The sequence below is a fragment of the Mesoplodon densirostris genome, chromosome 3, assembly GCF_025265405.1.
Source record: "Mesoplodon densirostris isolate mMesDen1 chromosome 3, mMesDen1 primary haplotype, whole genome shotgun sequence".
Classification (NCBI taxonomy): Eukaryota; Metazoa; Chordata; class Mammalia; order Artiodactyla; family Ziphiidae; genus Mesoplodon; species Mesoplodon densirostris.
The window spans coordinates 79871346-79889222 of NC_082663.1; the positions used below are offsets into that span (position 1 = coordinate 79871346).

General features: G+C 38.0%; 2 protein-coding genes across 14 annotated transcripts in view; one reads left to right on the top strand and one right to left on the bottom strand.

Annotated features, from left to right (window-relative positions):
* Positions 1–10817, top strand: part of CAST (calpastatin) — a 125483-nt gene extending 114666 nt beyond the window's left edge. For all 10 annotated transcript variants that reach the window (XM_060093180.1, XM_060093185.1, XM_060093184.1 and 7 more), the window contains 2 exons: positions 7560–7625; positions 8756–10817. In XM_060093180.1, the coding sequence (XP_059949163.1) occupies positions 7560–7610 (51 nt within the window). In that variant the 3' untranslated portion in view covers positions 7611–7625; positions 8756–10817. The remainder of the gene's footprint in view (positions 1–7559; positions 7626–8755) is intronic.
* ERAP1 (endoplasmic reticulum aminopeptidase 1) overlaps positions 10658–17877 on the bottom strand; it is a 129004-nt gene continuing 121784 nt past the window's right edge. For all 4 annotated transcript variants that reach the window (XM_060093175.1, XM_060093178.1, XM_060093176.1 and 1 more), the window contains 3 exons: positions 17253–17393; positions 16627–16708; positions 10658–12612 (listed from right to left, as the gene is read on the bottom strand). In XM_060093175.1, coding sequence (XP_059949158.1) covers positions 12457–12612; positions 16627–16708; positions 17253–17393 — 379 coding nt within the window. In that variant the 3' untranslated portion in view covers positions 10658–12456. The remainder of the gene's footprint in view (positions 12613–16626; positions 16709–17252; positions 17394–17877) is intronic.

Sequence of the window (17877 nt, forward strand, 5' to 3'; positions counted from 1 at the left end):
TTTCTAGGTCCCTGCCAATTCTAAAAACATAGGATTCAAATGGTTATGACTATGATCCCAAGTATAATGAGAAATAAAATGTACAGGTTTAAAAACAATAGTCCAGCTGAATCAAAACTCTTAAAAAACAAGATAGTGAGTTCCAGTTCAAGACGGTGATGTAAAGAAGATCCTCACCTCACCCTGTCCCATGGAAACACCAGATCTACAGCTGCATATGTGACAGTTTCCTCTAGGAAAAAAAAAAAACAAATTATTCGTGTGACTACTATTTATCTGGCAAATGAGAGAAGGCTGGCATCAAAGAGGGTAGGAGAGGCTGGGACACAGTCTCAACATAAACTCCACCCCAACACAGCAACTGACCATCAGGAGCGAACTCAAAACTCAGAGCTTCTCCCTGCAGATCAAAAAAATTGAAGCTCACGTCAGCACCCAATCTTAAAGACCACCTGAAAAATGAGCCCCCAAAACATCTAGCTTTGAAAGCCAATGGAGCTTGTGTCCAGAAGACCCACAAGTCTATAGCAAACTGAGAAACAGTTCTTAAAGGGCTTGTGAGCTCTGACTCATCTGCCCACCCCAAAGCAATCAGAGATACAGTTCTTGGCCAGCTACCATCCCCAGAGTACCGCACAGACAGCAGACTAAAACATACCCCCAGTCTTTCTGTGTAAGAGGCCTACTTGCTTGTCCTGGAGCTTTGGCCTGAGTGGCAGGCTTCCGGTTTGGCACACATCTAGACACCTGTGGATGTGCTCTTAGGTAATGTAAGCTGGTGCTCACCATCTTTGTGCTGTTTCTCCACCTTGCTCCAGGTCACCAGCATCTCCCAGAAAGGGGGCTTATACACTCATCTAGAGGCCCAATTTTTGTAACTGCCACCCAGAGGACACTTGCTGATCACCTGGCTCTGGTAGCCAGCAGGACTTATGCTTGTGGTCCATCCTACAAGACTATATATATTTGTATATTTTAAAACCTGCTACCTGAGGGACTGGCTTCCATTCAACCTGAATCTAGGTGCTGAGATTCTCCCCTTTGGGACACTGACAGATCTTAGCACACCCTCAACCACTGTGAACCACTGAAAATAAAATAGCCTGCTTGAACACTTACAATGTTTTGAGAGACGATCAAGAGTTAGGGCAGGGTTTAACAGTAAGGTTCATCTCCTACATGAGGCCACTCCTTTACGACTGGGAGAGGTTGTGGTTTTATCTAATGCACAGAAACCAATACAGAGAGCCAAGGAAAATGAAGAAACAGAGGAGTATGTTCCAAACGATTAAAACTTCATGATAAAAATCTTAATGAAGGGCTTCCCTGGTGGCGCAGTGGTTGAGAGTCCACCTGCCGATGCAGGGGACACGGGTTCGTGCCCCGGTCCGGGAAGATCCCACATGCCGCGGAGTGGCTAGTCCTGTGAGCCGTGGCTGCTGAGCCTGTGCATCCAGAGCCTGTGCTCTGTGACGGGAAAGGCCACAACAGTGAGGGGCCTGCGTACTGAAAAAAAAAAAAAGAAAAATCTTAATGAAGTGATTTACCTGATGAGTTCAAAATAAGTCATAAATTTGCTCACCAAACTTGGGGAAGGAATGGATGAACACAGTGAGAACTTCAACAAAGAGATAGGAAAAATACAAGAAATAACAAATAGAAGCCACAGAGCTGAAAAATACAATAACTGAACTGAGAAACACACTAGAGGGGTTTAACAGCAGACTAGAGGAAGCAGAAGAAAGGATCAGTGAACTCAAAGACAAAGCAATGGGATTCACCCAATCAAAGCAGCAAAAAGAAAAAAATTAAAAAAAAAAAGTAAAGATAGCTGAAAAGACTTATGGGACAACATCACACAAACCAACACAGACGACCATTTGCATTATAGGAATCCCAGAAGGAGAAGTGAGAGAGAAAGGGACAAAGAACTTATTTGAAGAAATAATGGCTAAAACTTTCCCTAACATGAGGAAGGCAACAGACAACCATATCCAGGAAGCCCAGAGGCTTCCAAATAAGAACCCAAAGACACCCATATCAAAGACACATTACAATTAAAATATCAAAAGTTAAAGACAAGGAGAGAAACTTAAGTGAACCAAGAGAAAAATAACTTTTTATGTACAAGGGAACTCCCTCAAGACTCCCAGCAGATTTTCAGCAGAAACTTTGCAAGCCATAGAGTGTCATGATATATTCAAAGTGCTGAAAGAAAAAACTTCCAAGAATACTCTTCTTGGAAAAGTAATTCAGAACTGAAGGAAAGAACAAGTTTTTCCAGTAAGCAAAAGCTAAAGGAGTTCATCACCACTAAAAAAGACTTCTTTAAACTGGAAAGGGTGCTAATTAGTAACAGGAAAACATATCAAAGTATAAATCTCACTGGTAAAGGTTAACATACAGTAAAATTCAGAATAATCTAATGTAAAGCTGGTGGATTAATCACTTACAAAGCTAGTATGAAGGTTAAAAGACAAAAGTAGTAAAAATAACTATAATTATAATAATTAATTAAGGGATACACAAGATTAAAAGATGTAAAATGGACATCAAAAACATAAAATAGGGGGTGGGGGAGTAAAAATGTAGAGAATTCAAACATAACTTGTTATTGACTTAAAATATAAATGTTAAGTTGTTATATGTAAGCCTCATGGTAACCACAAAGTAAAAACCTATAGTAGATACACAAGAGAGAAAGAGAAACGAACCTAAGCATACTACTATAGAAAATGATCAAATCACAAAAGAGAGCAAGAGAAGAAGGAACAAAGGAACTATAGAACAGCCAGAAAATAATTAACAAAATGGCAATAAGTACATACTTATTAATAAATACTTTAAAAGTAAATGGGCTAAATTCCTCAATCAAAAGACAAGAGTGGCAGAAGGGATAAAAAAGCAAGACCATCTATATGCTGCCTACAAGAAACTCACTTCAAATTTAAGGACAGACTGAAAATGAAGAGATGGAAAAAATATTCCATGCATATGGAAACCAAAACAAAGCTGGGGTAGATATACTTACATCAGACAAAATAGTCTTTAAAACAAAAACTGTAATAAGAGACAAAAAGAACATTAAATAATGATAAAGGGGTTGATGCACAAGAGGATTTAACATTTGTAAACATTTATGTACCCAACATAGGAATGTCTAAATATATAAAGCAAATATTAACAGATCTAAGGGGAGAAATGGTAGGGGACTTTAATACCCCATTTTCATCAACTGATAGATCATCCAGACAGAAAATCAATAAGGAAACATTGGCCTTAAATGACATGTTATAGCAGTTGTACTTAATAGCTATATACAGAACATTTGATGCAGAGCCACAGAATACACATTTTCCTCAAATGTACATGGAACATTCTCCAGGATATATCATGTTAGGCCACAAAACAACTCTTAATAAATTTAAGAAGACTGACATCATATCAGGCATCCTTTTTACTACAGTGGTATGACACTAGAAATCAATTATAAGAAGAAAACTGGAAAATTCACAAACATGTGGATTTCATAAACAATATGCTACTCAACAACCAATGAATGGGCTAAAGAAGAAATCAAAAAAGAAATTAAAAAATACCTTGAGACAAATGAAAATGAAAACACAATATACCAAAATTTATGGGATCCAGAAGAAGTAGTTCTAGGAGGGAAGTTTATAGTGATAAATGCCTACCTCAAGAAATCAGAAAAATCTCAAACAACCTAACTTTATACCTCAAGGAACTGGAAGAATAATAACAAATGAAGCCCAAAATCAGTAAAGGAAAGGAAATAACAAAAATCAGAACAGAAGTAGATGACAGAGATTAAAAAGGCAATAGAAAAGATAAATAAAACTAAGAGCTGTTTTTTTGAAAAGATAAAGTTCAGAGAACCTTTAGCTAGGCTGACCAGAAAAAAAAAAAAAAAAAGAGGACTCAGATAAAATCAAATGAAAAAGGAGACGTTACAGCTGATACCACAGAAATACAAAGGATCATAAGAGGCTGCTATGAACAATTATACACCAAGTATTGGACACCTTGAAGAAAGAAACATACACCTAACAAGACTGGATCATGAAGAAATAGAACACATGAAAAGACCATTACTAATAAGGAGATTGAATCGGTAATCATAAACCTCCCAACAAACAAAAGTCTGGGATCAGAGAGCTTCACTGGTGAATTCTACCATACATTTAAAGAAGACTTAAAACCAATCCTTCTCAAACTTTTCCAAAAATAGAAAAGGAGGGAATACTTCCAATCTCATTTTACAAGGCCACCATTATCCTGCTACCAAAACTAGGCCAGGGAACCAGAAGAGAAAATTACAGGCAAATATCCCTGATGAAAATATATGTATAAAATCCTCAACAAAATATTAGCAAACTGAATTCGACAGTACATTAGAAGGATCATACACCATGATCAAGTAGGATTTATTCCAGGGCTGCAAGGTGGTTCAACATTCGCCAGTCAGTGTGATGATATGCCACATTAACAAAATGAAGGATAAAAATCATATGATTATCTCAATAGATGCAGAAAAAGATCTGAAAACCCACATCCATTTATGGTAAAAACTCTCTACAAAGTGGATATAGAGGGAACATACCTCATCATAATAAGGGCCATACATAACAAACCCACAGCTATCATCATACTCAACAGTAAAAACATGAAAACTTTTTCTCTAAGATCAGGAAAAAGACAAGGATACCCACGGTTGCCACTTATTCAACATAGTATTGGAAGTCCTAGCCACAGCAATTAGGCAAGAAAAAGAAATTAAAAGCATTCAAACTGGAAAGGAAGAACTAAAACTGTCACTATTGGCAAAACTGACATATTATATAAAGAAAACCCGAAAGACTCCACCAAAAACTGTTAGAACTAATAAACAAATTCAGTAAAAGTGTAGGATACTCTTTCTAGACACTAATAACAAACTATAAGAAGGAGAAATAAACACATATATGCCATTTATAATGGCATGAAAAACCCTCAGAATAAATTTAACTGAGGTGAAAGACCTATCCAATGGGAATTATAAGACAGTGATAAAAGAAAGTGAAGAAGACATAAATAAATAGAAAGTTATTCCATGCTCATAGATTGAAAAAAATATTGTTAAAATGTCCATACTACCCAAAGCAGTCTACAGATTCAGTACAATCCCTATCTGTATTCCAGTGACATTTTTCATAGAAATAGAAAAAACAATCCGAAAATTTGTATGGAACCACCAAAGACCCCAAACAGCCAAAGCAATCTCGAAACAGAAAAAGGTGGAGGCATCATGCTCCCTAATTTCAAACTATATTACAAAGATATAGTAATCAAAATAGTATGGTATTGGCATAAAAACAGACACATAGATCAATGGAACAGAATAGAGAGCCCAGAGAATTCCCTGGCGGTCCAGTGGTTAGGACTCTGCGCTTTCACTGCTGAGGGCATGGGTTCAATCCCTGGTCAGGGAACTAAGATCCTGCAAGCCGCACGGCACAACCAAAAAAAAAAAAAAATAGAGAGCCCAGAAATATGGTCAATAATTAATGATAAAGGAGCCAAGAATATACAGTGGGGAAAGGACAGTCTCTTCAGTAAATAGTGTTGGGAACTGGACCTCTATCTCAAACCATACACAAAAATTAACTCAAAATGGGTTAAAGACTTGAATATAAGATCTGAAACCATAAAACTCCTAGAAGAAAACATAGGCAGTAAGCTCTTTGACATCAGTCTTAATAGAGATTTTTATGGACTTGACACCAAAAGCAAAGGCAACAAAAGCACAAAAGTAAAAACAGGCAAGTATAACTACATCAAACAAAAAAGCTCTGCACAGCAAAAGAAAACATCAACAAAATGAAAAGGCAACCTACTGAAAGGGAGAAAATATTTATCATATATCTGATAAGAGATTGATACCCAAAATATATAAAGAACTAATACAACTCAACAGAAAAAAAAATCCAAATGAAAAACTGGGCAGAGGATCTAAATAGACAGTTTTCCAAAGAAGACATACAGATAGCCAAGAAGCATATGAAAAGGTGCTCAACATCACTAATCATCAGGGAAAGTGCACTATTGGTAGCAATGTAAATTGGTATAGTCACTATAGAAAACAGTATGGGATTCCTCAAAAAATTAAAACTAGAACTACCATATAATCCAGGAATTCCACTTCTGGGTATTTATCAAAAGAAAATGAAAACTAACTTGGGGACTTCCCTGGTGGTTCAGTGGTTAAGGCATTGCCTTCCAGTGCAGCGGGGGCAGGTTCAGTCCCCAGTTGGGGAGCTAAGATCCCACATGCCTCACGGCCAACAAACCAAAACATAAAACAGAAGCAATATTGTAACAAATTCAATAAAGACTTTAAAAATGGTCCACATCCAAAAAATCTTTGAAAAAAAAACTAACTTGAAAAGATATCTGCATTCTCATGTTCATGGCAGAATTATTTATAATAATAGCTAAGTTATGGAAACAACCTAAGTGTCCATTGATGAATGGATAAAAAATATGGTATATATACCCAATGGAATATTACTCAGCCATAAAAAAGAATGAAACCTTGCCTTTTCAACAACATCAATGGACCTTGATTGCATTATGCAAGTGAAAAAAGTCAGAGAAAGATGAAAGCTCTATGATCTCACTTATATGTAGAATCTAAAAACAAAAACATGAGCTCATAGATTGGTGGCTGCCAGAAAGGTGAGGGATGGGGAGTAGGTGAAATTGGTGAAGGTAGTCAAAAGGTACAAACTTAAAATATTTAAGTCATGGGACTGTTATGTAAAGCATGGTAATGACAGTCAATAAATACTGTATTGCATATTTGAAAGTTGCTAAGAGAGTAGATCTTTAAAGTTCTCATCACAAAAATTTTGTAACTATGTATGGTGATGGACTTTAACTAGATTTATTGTGTTATTCCACAATATTTATAAGTATGGAATGCTTATGTTATACACCTGAAACTAATGTGTCAATTATACCTCAAAAAAAGTGAAATCCATGGAAGATATAAGAAACCAGATTGATAATTAGTTGCTCATGCCATTGTATCTCAGATTAAATATTTATTATTTAATTTCTGTCATACAAAGTACATACTCAAAAAATAGAAAGCACAGTAACTCTATATGCTGAGTGGATTAGCTGCTGGGTAAGCCCCCAAGTATAAGAGAAGGATGGATCACTGTGGAATGAATGGATACCATCCAGGAACACCTATGTATTTTTTTTTCTTCAATTATGCTGGCCTTCAAAAACAAAAAAACCCACAAAGTCTAGAGTAAAAAATTTAGAATCACTTAAGGTTATTTTTAGTTTATAAACTTTAAGGGGAAGAATTCAGTGTATGGGCTAAATGAGATACTTTAAAAGGACCATCTTATTTTCCCCTGCTGACTGCCATTTTTGCCCTTTTAATTCTGAAAAGCCTATTTCCTCATAAGCCTCTTCTGGTTGATCAGTTTTTGGTACTTAATCCAGAAAATAAAGAGCTCACTGATGGTTTTTGCTTGTCCTTCTAGACAAAGGAGGAAACTTCCAAGCAAAAAGCTGATGGAAAAAGTACAAGTTAAAGTTCACACTATTTGGTAAGTTTGATGTTTGTTGTAAATGAAGACAATTGTACCTTCTACCAGTCTATGTGTTATAGGTGAGAGAAACTAAGTCCCCTTCTTGAGTATTTCATGTTCTCTTTATGCTATTGGCATGAAATACACATTGCAAAATCTATAGAGTAATTCCCTGTAAAGCAATATATGGTGCTATCGGAATGTTTTAAAAACATTAATCTTATAATTAAGAGCTCTTTAAGATATTAGGGGGCTTCCCTGGTGGCGCAGTGGTTGGGAGTCTGCCTGCCCATGCAGGAGACACGGGTTCGTGCCCCGGTCCGGGAGGATCCCACATGCCGCAGAGCGGCTGGGCCCTTGACCCATTGTCGCTGAGCCTGTGCGTCTGGAGCCTGTGCTCTGCGACGGGAGAGGCCACAGCAGTGAGAGGCCCGCGTACCGAAAGGAAAAAAAAAAAAAAAAAAAAAAACGATATTAGGCCAGGCTCTTAAAGAAAATGACCATCTAAGTCTAGTTGACTCTGAAACCCAAATGCTCATGACTGCAGGTTACTGGGGCAAAGCAAAATTGGCATGTTACATCTTATAGTGAAATGGCCTTATGATATAGATATTATCCAAAATACAAACACATTGTGGAGTGAGAAGTACCCCGCTAGGGTCTGATGGTAATTAGAGTTTTGAGAATAGGGCAAAGGAAAAGATTGACAACTTTTGTTCATCTTAGTTTGAGAAAGTAAAGCTCTGTGTTTGATTCTACTGTATGGTAACTAAAGAGCTGGTATGGACGAGGGAGTCTCTGAGATCTATCTTGAGAGCTGGGCCCTTATTAACTTCAGAGACAAGAGGTCTTATTCTAAACCATAAAAGCTTATAACCACTTCCTGCCAAAAACCTAAAAGAAATGAAAATGTAGGTTAAATTGGGTTAGGCTCTCTCACCATGAATCCACTTTTATTTCCTACAAAGAGGGAGGTATACTGATTAGAACTACTCCAAAGATTTCCCCCAAAATTATAAAAATAAATTTCTTTTAATTTTTGACTCTCATGTCTACTTTAGTAAATTCCTCCTTAAATTTATTATGCCTGTAATAAGAAAATTACATATCAAGTGGTTCACTGGATTTTCTTCTTTGAATTTTTCAAGGTATCTGCATATAAAATCTTCAGCTGGTAGATGGTGACTTCTGAAGAACAAAAGCCTTTGACAGCAGAAAAGTTTTCTGAGTGGCTTCTAGACAGTAGTGTTTGTTGAGTCTTTTGACATCCTAAACATTGTTATTCTTTTCCTGAAAAGAAACTGAATTTGTCTGGTTCACCTGTGTTATTCTACTGAGTACTGATAAACTTTGAATTTTTAAAAATTGTCTTCAGTTGGGAGAGAAAGGAACTTTATATTTCTAAGAGATATATTTGATAGCTTCTTAAAGCAATGCACACAAAAGGAAAAACCTTTGCAAACTTTTGCACCTTCTACCCTCAGTGCCTGTAAATCTCATTAGTATTTTCAATTTGCACTTAATTTTTTTGTTGTTAGCACTTGGAAAACAATGCTTTACATATTCTTCAGTGTTCTGATTTCTCATTACCCCTTTCCTCTTGGGCTTTTGAACTGTATTTGATGCTTCTTTGGGTTCATGCTTATAAGGCAAACATAAAATATCGTACATTGGGCACATGTCTCCTCTTGAGCTGCTAACAATAGATAACCTGGACAGACGAGGAAGCACTGCGCCCCTTTTCAGGCTGAACTCTTCTTTGCCAGGGGTTAGGATGTCAGCACAGGCCTACTGAGACTTGACTCGAATCAGAAGAGCAATACACAGACTCTGTGTCACTGCATAGCAAGTTCGAAGAATAACAAAATCTAATTCTTAGAATACTCATATGGCTTGAACTCTGCTGGTTTACTGCATTAAGCTGGGCTTTCCAGCCTCTCTATAAAACCTGAGCAGCAGTTGTTTGCTTAGAGCCATTGCCACATTAGTCTTGCACTGTACAGCATGTGGCTTAATGGAAGTTGGGTTTACCAAGAACAAAAACAAACTTCTGCTTAAAAATAAAGAAAAAGATCTTTTTAAAATTTAAAAATCTGCTTTTCCCCCACAGCAATTTAAGAACTAGTGTCTGATCTCCCACAACTTGGAATGGTTTCTCATACCTTTCTGAACGGTTTATGAATACAGCACCGGTGTCATTGATGAAATTAAATATTTATCAAAATCCCATCTTTACTTCCTGGTAGTGAATGCAGGAAAAAATATCAGGTACACATCATAAAACTGATTTGGAATTCCTTGTTTTCAGAGAGCACAGCCTTCCTCAGCATCTGTTTAAACTATTTATTAGGATTTAGCAACTTCACTAAAAATAAGTAATATCACCAATACCATCTAATGGGGTGGAAGGCAAGCAACAATAACAATACTACTTATAATGGGCATCCAATTTTGTTAATACGATCTAAAAATTGTCTTTAAAAATCATGCATATACCTCTGAGATTTCAAACTGCATCCACTTCAAATGCTATGTCTCCATCCCATCAGAGATGCAGGCATTATTAGTCTAAATCTGGGAAATATAAGCCAGGATTATGGTGACTAAACAAACCTTTTCAAGGCACTAACAAGAAAATAAACACTTTTCCTGAGGGATTTCAACTATGTGTCTATAGGTAGTACAAAGTGGTTTTGTTTAAAAAAAAAAAAAAAGTGAAATCTTTGACATTGACAGATGTGTTTGTGAGGATATGGCTGCAGTATTACTAATTTACATGCATATATATAAGTATTTTAAAATCACATACCAAAATCCAGAGGCTTAGGAAATACCTGTTAAAGTAAACATTTATTTAAGGTACTCAGAATATGCCTTTTTGTTTATTAGAAATGTCTTCTAATAAATACTTGGGTGTTTGCTAGTAATTAATGATGAGTTGAGTAAGCTACAAGATCTAAATCAGTCCTTTTTACCCATCTAATTTGGAGTAAATAACTGCAAATATTTGCTTAGAGGTAAATAACAATTTTTTATTACCAAAAAGGGTTTTGCACATTGTGTGGCAATATTGTGTCTCTTTAGAAAATGGACTTCTCTAAAAGCAAATGAAAATAGGTTCCTCAGGTGACCAAAACTGAAAACCACTATTTCCATGTTTCATTAATCAAGATATAAGATGCAATTAAAGAAAAATATTTTACATTAAAATCTTGGCTTTGTATTTTTTTTAGAAGAAAAACACCTGGGGATGGAAATTACCAGTGATTTCTGGTTTTAGTTCTCAAGCCATTAAGCCATGCAATATGTATGAAAATGGAATTGCAAACACATTTATGTCCAGAAAAGATCCTCTATTCCATACTGTATTAGAAAAACACATTGACATTTTTCATATCATAGTCCTTTATCTTAAATTTTGCAATATATTAAAAAAAAATCATAAAAGACTTCAATTCCAATACAACACACTGTCTTCACTTAGGCTAATATAAGCAAGTATTTTCCATTTCACAATACCTTATCATTTGCTAGAGACTGCAATGCCTTACTGGCAGTAAGTGCCAATAACAACTTATTTAGAGATTATAAACTAGGCCAAATAAGGAACAAGGAGAGGAAGCATCACCTACCTAAGGATCAAAAGCTCTGAGGTTCAACTTCAAATGAAAAGTTTCTCTTCTAGACCTGAATGCACTCGGCTTTTTCAGAAGAGACACTATTAGGGTCCTGAGGAAATAGATGGCACACTCAAATTAGGATTATCTGAGGAGGGTTCTATAAAAGGTTTTTGTGGGGGATTTTGTTTTTTGTTTGGTTTTTTTGCGGTACGCGGGCCTCTCACTTTGTGGCCTCTCCCACTGTGGAACACAGGCTCCGGACGCACAGGCTCAGCGGCCATGGCTCACGGGCCCAGCTGCTCCATGGCATGTGGGATTTTCCCCGACTGGGGCACGAACCCATGTCCCCTGCATCGGCAGGCGGACTCTCAACCACTGCGCCACCAGGGAAGCCCTGGTTTTTGTTTTTGAAACAAAAATGTGAGCAGGATGTATGGAAACCACAAGTCCAGCCAGGAGTAATTAAGCCAGGCTCCCACTTCACCCTTCACCCTGAAGGGATGAGAGGAGGAAGCACTTACTAGAACGCACAGATGGAGAAGGCTTGTGGGAAAGAGGGCCACCTCCCTAGAGCTGAGACCTTCGGTGGAGGCCAGCCTGAGGCAACCTGCAAGGGAATGGGGGGAATAAACACCATCACCTACTCTCTCCCCAACCCCAGCTCTTATCTGCCCTCCTGGGAGGTCAACCAAAAGCCAGAGGATAGGGAAGTCTCATGATGTGGCCCTCCAAGAAGTCAGCCCCTGAGCACACAGCAAGGGAGAGAAAGGTGGAAAGCAGATGAGGGCCCTTCTGGCTCAATCACTGCCCCAGGGGTTCATGGTTCAGTAGTCACTACTGTTCAGAGTCTTCCCAGGAGACTGACACAACAGCTTATGAATGACAAGCACATGGGGAGCAGGGTGTGAGGACCAGGGGTTTGGAGACCGCAGGGCTTAAGTATAAAATATAAAATAGAAGAATAAGGTACTTCACTTCTCCATAGTAGGGAACCCACCACTTGGGTTTACATTTGGGGGTAACACCTATAATGGAACACGTGGTGGCAATAACCCCCTGATGAAAAAGTTAACAGCCAGTCTTCATAAGAAGGGACGAATGAATAAGGAGTTGAAGGAGCAGGAAATATCTTCACTGGGTGCCAAGACAACCATCTCTATTTTGAAAATATTCACATTAAATAAAATTTTGGAGATTACACATCACAGGAACCAATAAGGAATGGATTGTTACAGCAGTTCAAGCTTTTCATTTTGTAGCCACACTCTGATTTTATCAAAATTCTTATCCATCCAACGTATGTTTTCCTCAATGGTTTCAATTGTTTGCTGGACACAACGGAGCTGAGACCCATTTTCCTTCAAAGAGCTGAAGAATTCTTTTACCTTGTGAGGAAAAATGGGGTTTTTTAAATTTTGTTTTATTAAGTTACACAAAGTTCAGGCTAGTTAAAAGAAAACTGAAGCCAAATTTCCAGCATTTGTCAAAATTCTACATAGAAAACAGGGCCAGGTGTCTGGATACGATTATGTACAAAAACTTAAGCTCTATGAAATGAGCTCATGCCTCATGATGTCAAGTTTTGTGTTTTTTTCTCTGCAGCTTTTTTATTTATTCACAGTTGCCAGATTCTAAAAGACTTCACTGTTTACCATTTCATAATTAAGTTTTAATCACATGTATCTAATGTGTATTCTGTTACAGACACACAGATGCAAACTTAACTTTTTTAAACATAGCTGAAAAGGCAGAATGTGCAGAGTATCTTCTCTGCCAAGCAAAACAGCTTCAGCCACATACGTGCAGTCTTCCTCCATGGGCCTGGCCCTGTCTGTTATGATAGAAACACTGGGGAATGGGGTTCTTAGCAAGTTATGGTGGTAATACCCCAAACCTTGCCAAATTTTTTTATCCTAATCCACAATTGATGTATTGTTCCTTCAAGATAAAATCCACCCAAAGTTCCCCGTGGTTTTAAAGAGATAAGAATCGCTTGACTATCTCCTCAAAAATATCTTTGCTATTGTTTCACCGATGGGTACTTTATCCCCTTTAAGCTTACATGAGGAATAGGTTGGCTTTGCAACAGCACTGACCATTGTGCTACTCTGTCTCACCTTCAAGTGTTCTTAAACTTTTCCCATACACTTCACATTAATCCATCAATTTTTGATTTCGTAGACAGGAAGAAAGTCTAAGCCAAGATACATTATTTATTCAGCATGGATTCCAGACAGTTAATTCCTTAAAAATCCATGTCATAACATCGTAAGTTTGGGAAAAGGAGGGAGGTAAGAATAGGCTTTTTGAAAGATCAAATTCCAATTTTAAATGATTCGGGGTTGTTTTAAAATTAAATCTCAGTAGAACTTTTCTGTGAGCTGAAGGCATGCCCTCCTGCTATAGCAACCTAGAAAACACTTAACCCGCTTCACTGTCCTGCCTTAAACTGTAGCTCAATCTACTGTTTTGTCTCTCAGAACTCAAGATTAATTAATAGTCAGTTTAAGAAGTAATTCTGGGCAATATCCTGTGATAAACCATAATGGAAAACAATATGAAAAAGAATATGTGTGTGGCTGAGTCACTTTGCTATAGAGCAGAAATTAACACAACATTGTAAATCAACTATACTTTGAAAAAAAAATCACTATGGGCACTCTTCAGTCAAACCACATCAATATTTTTACTAATTGGTCAAATTAATTCATTAATCCTGAGGGAGCCTACCATGATAGTACTGAAAAACAAGCCTGCAAGGGCTCTAACAAAGCCAGCTGTTAACGCCCGCCTGCCCTTCTACTTCTCCTGACCCAAATTTATCACTCCTATCTTCATCTGCCTTGGGAAATTCAGCATCTCAACTGAGTACGTATTTGATTCAAACATGCCTCCTTGAGAATATTTTCTGTGCATATGGGTAGAAAACCAGATTTATGCTACTAGTTGGTGAGTAAATGATTAACTTCTCTGGGACTAGGGTTCCTCATTTGTGACACTGCAGAGCGTTGGTGAGGATGTCATCGTATAATGTGGGTGAAGTGCAGAACCTAAAGCCCAGCAGGTACCAGGGACTCCCCCTCATCTGTTTCTTCATGAATATTAACTCTGGTACTTATTCATTTCTCCGGCTTGATTACTGTGCGAGACACTGAGGATGAGGCAGTGAATCAGGCAAGCACCCTACCCTCATGAAGCTTACAGTCTGCCTGGGGAGACAAGCAATGAACTACGCTGACTCTATACTGCTGTGGAGAAAATAAACCGGGGCGATGATAGCAACTGGGGAGGGGGTGGCCTGCTTTCGACAGAGTGGTCTGGGAAGGTGACATTTGAGCTGGGGCCTCTAAAGAATAAAATGAACCCTTCCAGGCTAGAGTTGGGGAAAGAGCAAGCCAGGCAGAAGAAGAAGAAGAAAGCGCAGAGGCTTCGCGCAGGAGAAACACCTGGTGGCCCAGGAGCAGGCTGAGGGGCTGGAGTGGGTGAGAGAGTGAACACAGGAGCATGTGAGAAAAGGCTGGAGAGGCGGGAAGGAGCCAGGTAATGACCCTCTCATCCACATGGGAAGGAGAGGTTTGAGATTTCAAGAGTGACAGGCAGCGTTTCAAGAAAGGGTCAGTCGTGGGTTGGTTTTCCGTTTTAAAGGTGGGCGATGGTGTGGTATTGGCAAAGTGGCAGGAGGGAGGCCAGTTAGGAGGCTGTCACCATAGGCCACACAAGAGGTGAGAAAGGCTCGGCTGGGGTAAGAGCAGAGAAGTGCACAGATGGGGTGTAGACGCCGGAAGCAGAGCCAACAGGACTTGGGATGAACTCGATGTGAGGGGAAGGAAGGGCTCAGGATGACTCCTGCAGTGTACATGTCAGTAGGACACTCTGCATTCGGACAACATCTCGGGCTCTTTCATTTACATGTCCTGCCACAGGGTTTTTGCACCTGATGTTTCCTCTGCACACAGCACTCTCCGCCTAGATATCGGCATTTTCTTCAACATCTCCTCAAAGGTCCGCGAGTCATCCCACAGAACACAGCACCATTCCCTTACCCAGTCGCTCGCTCTCCTTCCCTTGCCTTATTCATCTTCAGAGCATGTAACTACCTGACATGAGTTGATCTGTCTGTAATTGTCTGATTCCCCCAGTAAAATTTAAGCTCTATGCGGGCAGGGGCTTTGTCTATCCTGTTCATCATTGTAGCCCTGGAACCTAAAACCACACCTGCTGTAAAGTAAGAATGTAATATGTCTTGAATGAATTCATGAGAAAATAAATGAATGAACAAGATAATAAATGAACTGTTTTGTTGCTACAGACCTGGTGTATCTGGTCCCAGCCCATAGCTGGCTCTGCTGTCATCACACAGAATATCTCTGCTGTAGACTTCACTAGAATTCAAGCTTGAATTATTATGTGCAAGTTAATTTTACAAGCCTGGGTGAGGCTACTGAAAAATTGGAGAAAAGGGTTGTGACATTTCTTTCCCATTTTCAAAGCACTCTCCATCGAGCTAGATCATGGTGTAACCAGACTACACAATGCAACCACTCCTAAAAAAGTTAATATTAGGCTCTCAGCTTTTATCTAATTGCACCATTTTTAAAACCATGTAAAATTTTTTCTACAGCTTTACTATAGAGAATATTATTATAGAAAAGCCACCGCAACAAAATGACCCATACATCAAACTCCTCAAAAGTTTAAGACTGAGAGAAAAGTCTGCTTTTGTGGAAAACTTGTATGTTCCATGGTTCTCTCTTACCTGACAATAACTCATACTGTTTTCTCATCTTTCTTTGGTTGCTAGGAAGCCATGATAAACTTAGGGTACAACTGTAATAAATTATCCTCAGCATAAATCCCTCATACAATTTCCTCTTTCTGAACATTATGCAGCTTTTTGTTCTTTATTTTAACATTATTTTATATATGGACCTTAAAAGTTGCCTAGAATTCTTTCTGAAAGTAGATGGTTCATAAGTAAGTAATAGGAAATCATGAGCTCGAATAGTGGAGAACCTAGCTTCCAGACCTGCCTCTTTCAAAACAACTAGAGGATCACTTCAGTCACTTAAACCTCCAATAATCACTTTTAACATCCTAAACAGGGATTAAATGTCTAAAGTAATTTTTAAGCCCTAAAATTTTTAATGGCAGAGCTAAGACTTCTACACATGTTTGGGAAGAGGTACAGTTTTCAATGGTTTATTTCTAACTGATTTTTACTCATGTCAAAAACACCACACTGAACAAAACACACCTCCAAAAAGAATGTTTACCAAGTGACAAAATCCATTTCTAACTCATCAGGCCCTTAAAGTATTTTGCCTACCTCACATTTATTAGATAATTTATTAGATAATTGTCACTGAAGTTCAAAAAGAAAGGTTTTTATTTTTTTTTACCTCTTCAAGCCGTGCTCTTGTCGAGAATTGATTTGTTGTTCCCATTACCATGTAGGCTATGGCACTTGAGCCAAGTTCAAACCTAGAAATAGAAATTGTCAAAATGTATTGTGAAGTATCTGTTCATTCGACATGTATTTTCAAGTGCCTCATATATGTGATAGCAATTAACTAAAAACTGGTTAGGCGTGAAAAAGATAAGACGTGATCCTTTGCTCCAATGGGCTAAGATCTAGTTGTAAAAAATCAACACACCAGCCTCTGAATAAAAGATTAAGTACCCAAAAGAAAATGACAGAAGTAGTAGGTGCTACAAGAGTTTGGGCAGATGCAACAAGTGGAAGTACTAAACAGAAGACTTGCCTGAATTGTGCAGGCGGCTTCTGGTAGGTCATGGGGTGTGGGAAGAGATTATTCCAGATGGAATGAAAAACTTGACCATCCAGATCCATTAGTTAGCACTGAATTAGAGTTTCATATTTTCTAAGGATATTTTAAGTACCTCTACTTCCTTTCTTCAGTCAAAAGAATCCCTTTAGATAATCACTGTTATTTTACAAATGTAGCTAAAACAGCCAGATTTAGGAATTTTTGCCAGTCACAACACAATTTTTGGCACTACTTACTTTTGTACAAGTTTATTCCAATTTTCCCTCAGAAACTGCCAGGCCAATGGATATCCCACTGGGTTTCTGCCGATAGCTCTAAGAATATCTGGAAACTCTTGAGTTTTTATTGTATCTCCCTTAAAACTTTGATCTAGTAGCCTAGAATGATTAAGACAAGAAGTGTTAGCAACAAAGAGGCCCTGAAAAAGTTCCAAACAACTTTAATAAAATAATTTGGGAAAGAAAAAAGCTGATCTGCCAATAATAAAGACACAAAAGATAAATAGGTTACCAGAGCCCTGAGTAACTCCCTATAGCTACATAATAATAAAAACTAACAATTATATAGTGTTTACAACACCGATTCTCATATATTCTCTCATTTGCTCACAAAAGTAGCTAAGATAGGTATATCCGGTGTATATTTCTAAATGTGTTATTTTAAAGATACACAAATACATACTCCTTTAAATATTTTTCCTGACACCCGCTGCTCTCTAATTATTTACCGTACACATTAGATGTGTGCCCTCTTACATAAATGTTCCCAGCAGGAAATGCAGTTCCTGGCCAAGAGGACAAAAACAGATGCCAGAAGGATCTGATCTAATTTAATTCCTCTTGGCTACCTGAACATGAATGA